The sequence below is a fragment of the Loxodonta africana genome, chromosome 19 (assembly GCF_030014295.1).
Source record: "Loxodonta africana isolate mLoxAfr1 chromosome 19, mLoxAfr1.hap2, whole genome shotgun sequence".
In the NCBI taxonomy this organism is placed as follows: domain Eukaryota; kingdom Metazoa; phylum Chordata; class Mammalia; order Proboscidea; family Elephantidae; genus Loxodonta; species Loxodonta africana.
The window spans coordinates 20,561,570-20,567,322 of record NC_087360.1 but is presented as its reverse complement, the minus strand read 5'-3'; the positions used below and the strand labels follow the sequence as shown (position 1 = coordinate 20,567,322).

Sequence of the window (5,753 nt, the reverse complement as noted above, 5' to 3'; positions counted from 1 at the left end):
GCGCTACCTTTCCCACTGAGATGCCGACTGAAGTAAGATGCAAATCTTACTCCTTCCATGGCCCTAGCTAACTTTTCCTTGCCCCTGAGATCATTCCCTGCTTCTTTTCTCTCAGTGGGGTCAGGGTCCTGGGGGTGGTGGAAGCACCCTTCAGCAGTCTGCCAAAATGGCAGCCAGAAGGAGGAGCCTGGCTTATCGGGTGATAATGTGGACCCAGGCTCAGGGAAGCTGTCAGTGTCCACCCACTGCCCTCCACAATGGGTCCTTGGGAACAGGTCCCGTGAGGGCAGTGTTCTTGGTCTCAAATCTGCCACAAATGCACAGTGACCGGCAGAGCAGGCACACAGGGCTTATTTGCATATTTGTTGACTAAATGGAGAAATAATGATTTCCCCCAAGATTCTGGACTTACTCACCTCCATCAGAAACATAGAAAACCTTGTTTCCCTTGATTTCTGTGGGCGTTTCTATCTCCAAGTCCATATTGTTGCCTCCTGTCTTTAGTCATCTAGCGCTGCTATAACAGAAATACCACAAGTGGATGGCTTTCACAAAAGGAATTTATTCTCTCACAGTCTGGTAGGCTACAAGTCCAAACTGAGGGCATCAGCTCCAGCGGAAGGCTTTCTGTCTTTGTCATCTCTGGAGGAAGGTCCTTCTCATCAATCTTCCCCTGGTCGAGGAGCTTCTCAGACCCAGGGACCCCGGGAATGAGAGCACTTTGCTCTCGGTGCTGCTTTCTTGATAATAAGAGGTCCCCAAATCTCTGCTTGCTTCCCTTTCCTTTTATCTCTTGTAAGATAAAAGGTGGTGCAGGCCACATCCCAGGGAAACTCCCTTTTCATTGGATCAGGGATGTGAACTGGGTAAGGGTGTTACATCCCACCCTAATCCTCTTTAACATAATCTAATCTTGCTTCACTAACCACAGGCAGAGATTAAGATTTATAAAAAAAAAAAGACTTATAACACATAGGAAAATCACAAAATGGAAGACAATCACACAATACTGGGAACCAAGGCCTAACCTAGATGGCACATGTTTTTGGGGGACACAATTCAACCCATGACACCTCCTAAGTGTCTTTGGAAGGTCCGTGAGAGGTGGAAATAGTTTGTGTTTGACTAAACCTAAAGGTTCAAATCCACCCTGAGGCACCTCAGAAGAAAGGCCTGGAATTCTGTTTCCTTAAAGATTACAGCCAAGAAAACCCTCCGGAGCATAGTTCTACTTGGTAACATACGGGATTGCCATGAATCAGGGGCTGACTTGACATTAATGGTTTTTTTTGTTTGTTTTGTTTTTTTTGTTTAAGTGTCTTTGGGGAGACATAGCAGTGGGGTCCTACAGAAAGAATAGCCCGGCAGGCAAAAGCGTGCCTGCCTAGTGAGCTGGAGAGCGGGGAGGGGAGTGAGACTGCGTACGTACTGTGCTTGAGCACCTCCTTAGGAGACTTAAAACGTCACCCTGCTGGTCATTGCTGTGGCTCCAGGAGTGACTTCCTGGGAGCCCAGGACAGGGAGACCCTGTGGTGGTGGTGGTCCCAGTGTGCACCCTGGGAAGGAGTCTTGCTTCCAGATCCAAGAATATTCCCTCCATGTCTTCGGGTACGGGTGGCCGTGTGGTCATGGGCAACACCTCCTTGTCCTCCTTCCTGCCCTGGAACAGGATTTCTTTCTACTGGGCTGGGTGCTCTTTGGGTCCCCAGTGTCAATGTGACCCAAAGGACCCTCAGCATAGATCCACACAAAGCTGGCTGGCCATCTGCAGGCCCTGTGGGGAGACCGAGTTGCAGCTGGGGATTTTCCAGCCTCTGCCTGGAAATTAGGAGTCCCTGAGTGGTGCAAATGGTTAAGCATTTGACTACTAACCGAAAGGTTGGTGGTTCAAACCCACTTAGAGGTGCCTTGGAAGAAAGGCCTGGAGATTTGCTTCTGAAAGGTGGCAGCCATGAAATCCTTATGGAGCAGCTCTATTCTGCACATGAGGAGTGGCCAATAGTTGGGACCGACTTGAAGACAGCTGGTTGGTTGGCCCTGAAAATTATCCCAGGTGTGAGTCACCCAACACCCTTCTGGGATTAAAGATGTGTTCTCATCTCAGTGGCTGGCTCCCCTCACTCCTTGCCAGTAGAAGCAGAGTCACAAATGACCCATTCCCCCGAAGCAACCCCCAGAGAGAGCCTTGTCTTTGAGCCCCACTGAGAGCTGAGGTCCCCTCTGCACCCTGGCTGCCCCTCTGGCTGTGCTCCACTGAGAGAACTCTGGAAAGTGTCGAGGAGGGAAGGGATGCGGGAGTGCCTGTCCAAGCCTCTGCGCTGAGCAGAGTAGATGCTGGGCCTCCTGGAGCCATGGCCTCCGGAAGGCCAGATGGAGCAGGGTATCTGCAGGTACAGGGACTAGGCTGAGAAAGCAGCACTCATGGCTCTGCCACACAGCTCCCTGGGGACACCATCCTGAAAAAGAGCAGTCAGAAGGGCTCAGGCAGGAAGAGGAGGCCACTCTAACTGTGCCCCCACCTACCCTGAGCCCCAGATGGGCCTCCTTCATTCTAGGAGGGAAAGGGGCTAGATTTGAAGGGATTGCTGGTAGTGCGAAAAGGGACTGATTGTAAAGTTTGTGTCATCTTGGCCTGGATGTCGTTCCCAGGGTTTGGTCAAGAACTAGACTAGTTAGTTGCTCCTCTACAGTGTAATCGAATGCAATACAATGTAATTGCTTTCCATAATGTAATGTAGAGTAGAGTAGTGTAATGTAATTGCTTTCCATAATGTAGAGTAGTGTAGTGTAATGTAACGCACTGCAATGCCCTGCAATGTAAATGTAACGTAATGTAACGTAATATAAATGTAATGAGTCAATCCGTTGAAAGGGGAGTTTCCTTAGGGTGTGGTCTGCTTTCAGACTATAAATAGATATTTTGGCAGAACTTGCTCCCTCCACTTGGCATCACCTAACCTACAGATCTTGGGAGGGAAGCCTGCAGAAGTCTCCAGCTTGCCACCTGATCTATAGATTTTGTACTTGCCAGCCCCTACACCCACGTGAGCTAATCCCTTGAAGTAAATCTTTCTCTCTCTCTATATATATTATGTATACATGGAGTCCGGGGGAGGGGCGCAAATAATGAAGCACTTGACCACTAACCGAAAGGTCTGGTGATCTGCTTCTGAAAGGGCACTATGGAGCAGAGTTGTATTCTGTGGACAGAGTCAGATGCGACTCAACGGCCATCGGTTTGGTTTTTATACATATACATGCATCTCACTGGTTCTGTTTCTCTAGAGACTCCTGACCAAGACAGGGACAGAGTGTCATGCTCAGGCCAGCCCATAATGCTTTCTGCTGCACAAAGCGGGAACTTTGTGTCTTGGCTTCCCGGTACACAGGCCTATAAATTTTGACAAAGGACTTATTTCTGTGGGGTTCAGCTTCCTAGTGTGGAAGGTGGGATGACCCTCACCCCCAGGGGCCCAAGTCTGCCTCCTGCCCACCAGCCCGAGTGCCTGAAGCAGGTGTTTCCTCCTAAACACAAAGGCGGCCACCAGGCTGCCCGCAACCGACACGCTGCAAGCCAAGGATGATCAGGAGGGCAGTGGCCAGGAACGGAGTGGGGGCGTGACTGTGCAAGGCCCTACCCCTTGGAAGGGTGATGAGGTCAGGCTGGTGGGTGATGCCAGGGCCAGGAGCTGTGAGCCGGGAAGCCTAGCGGAGCACCTGCATCATGTCCTGGGCACCCATCCTGCTCACGCTGCTCACCCTCTGCACAGGTGAGAAAGCCCCTGCGGAGCTCACTGCCTCCTCCCCCTTCCCTTGCTTTGCGGGCTCCAGGTCCTCACACGCCTTTGTGTTCCAGGTTGTGGCCCTCAGCCGGTGCTACACCAGCCACCGTCAGTGTCCTCATCCCTCGAGACCACAGTCACCCTCGCCTGCACCCTGAGCAAAGACTACAATGTGGCCATTTACAGCATCTATTGGTACCAGCAGAGGCCAGGCCAGGCGCCGAGATTCCTGCTGAGGTTCCTCTCACCCTCAAACAAGAAGCAGGGTCCCAGGATCCCCCCTCGCTTCTCTGGCTCCAAAGACTTGGCCAGCAACACAGGGTACTTGAGAATCTCCAAGTTGCAGGCTGAGGATGAGGCTGTATACTACTGTGCTGTGGGGCATCGGAACATGGACAGGCAGGTGGAGAAGGAGAGGGGGGAAGACAAGGAGCCTGATGCTTCAGGGTCCCAGGCCCCCCAGGACACACTGACCTGGAACTGAAGGCCAAAGGGGCACACGTCAGCATGGAGAAGCCAGCCGCCAGGGCCAGGGTGTTGGGGGCGGGGGGATGCTGCAGAGACTGTGCCTGCCACCGCCCTGTGATGGGTCTGGAACTTTTCGGGGCCCAGCAGTGTCTCTAGGGGCCCTGTTGGGGGCTGGATTGGAGAATTAAAGATGCTTATGCCTTGGGAAATTGTTTTGCTGAGCTGGGTTTAATCTTGTTCTGAGGCTACAACAGAAGTTCTGTGAAAGGTCAGAATGGGATAGGGGTGCACCCAGGAGCCAATCTATGGGGACAGTCCCAGGAGGCTGGCTAGTCACCTTCTGCTTGGCTGGAGCTTTGTGGAGAGGGCTCAGACGAGCCTCTACTCTTGTTTGTCATGGGGGTCAGGGAGCTGAAAGGAGCTCCTTGGGGTCATGTCCCTGCCTGAGTATCCAGTCCCATTGCCGTCGAGTTGGTCCAGACTCCTGGTGCCCTTAGGTGTGTCAGGATAGAACTGTGCTCCATAGGATTTTCAGTGTTGATTATTTGGAAGTAGATCACCAGGCATTTCTTCCGAGGCATTTCTGGGTTGATTCAAACTTCCAACCTTTCAGTTAGCAGCCGAGAGCATCTGCAGTTTGCACCACCCAGGGACTCCATATATACAGTACATAGTCGTTGTTGTTAGCTGCTCTCTTGTTGGCCCTGACTCGTAGCAACCCCGTGCACAAGGGGATCAGATAGTTGTGACCCACCGGGTTTTCACTGGCTGATTTTCAGAAGTAGATTGCCAGGCCCTTCTTTTGAGGCGCTTCTGGGTGGATTTGAAACCAACTTGTTTTCTATCAGCTGAGCATGCTAACCGTTTGTACCACCTAGGAACCTCTGCTCAGGGGTAGGACTCTCTGTCGTCATTTGATTAGGCCCAGGAGTTACAAGGTAAACACATGTAGCAAACATCTTTACTGAGCCTCTGGGGAGGAGAACAGGTGCCGAGTGATAGGTCTAAGGCAGGGTTCTCACCTTGGCACTGTTGACATTTTAGGCTGGATTATTCTTGGTCGTGAGGGCTGTCCTGTGTTTTGTGGGATATTTAGCAGCATCCTAGCCTCTACATGGAGACAGTGATGGTTCAGTGGTAGAGTTTTTGCCAGTGCACCTCATGTGCAGCCACCACCCACCCATCAGTGGAAGCTTGTGTGTTGCTCTGATGCCGAACAGGCTTCAGTGGAGCTTCCAGACTAAGACAGGCTAGGAAGGAAGGTTTATCAATCTATTTCTGAAAATCCTATGGAGCAGAACAGTTTTATCCCATTGTACGTGGGGTCACTATGAGTCAGGGGCAGGTAACGACAACCACAGTACTAAGAAGCCATAGACAATATAGGAACAAAGCGGTGTGACTGCGTTCCCATTAAAGTTTATTTACAGGATCAGAGGTCAGCGGGATCTGGGCCTGGGCTGTACTTTCCTGACACTGCTCTAGAGAAGTCTCTAGCTCCTG

General features: G+C 51.5%; 1 protein-coding gene across 1 annotated transcript; it reads left to right on the top strand.

Annotated features, from left to right (window-relative positions):
- The first annotated feature begins 3,724 nt into the window (after nt 1–3,724).
- VPREB1 (V-set pre-B cell surrogate light chain 1) lies at nt 3,725–4,266 on the top strand. Its single transcript, XM_064272958.1, has 2 exons — nt 3,725–3,770; nt 3,857–4,266. Exons 1-2 carry the CDS (start codon nt 3,725–3,727, stop codon nt 4,264–4,266), a joined length of 456 nt encoding a protein of 151 aa, XP_064129028.1.
- Nucleotides 4,267–5,753: the final 1,487 nt, after the last annotated feature.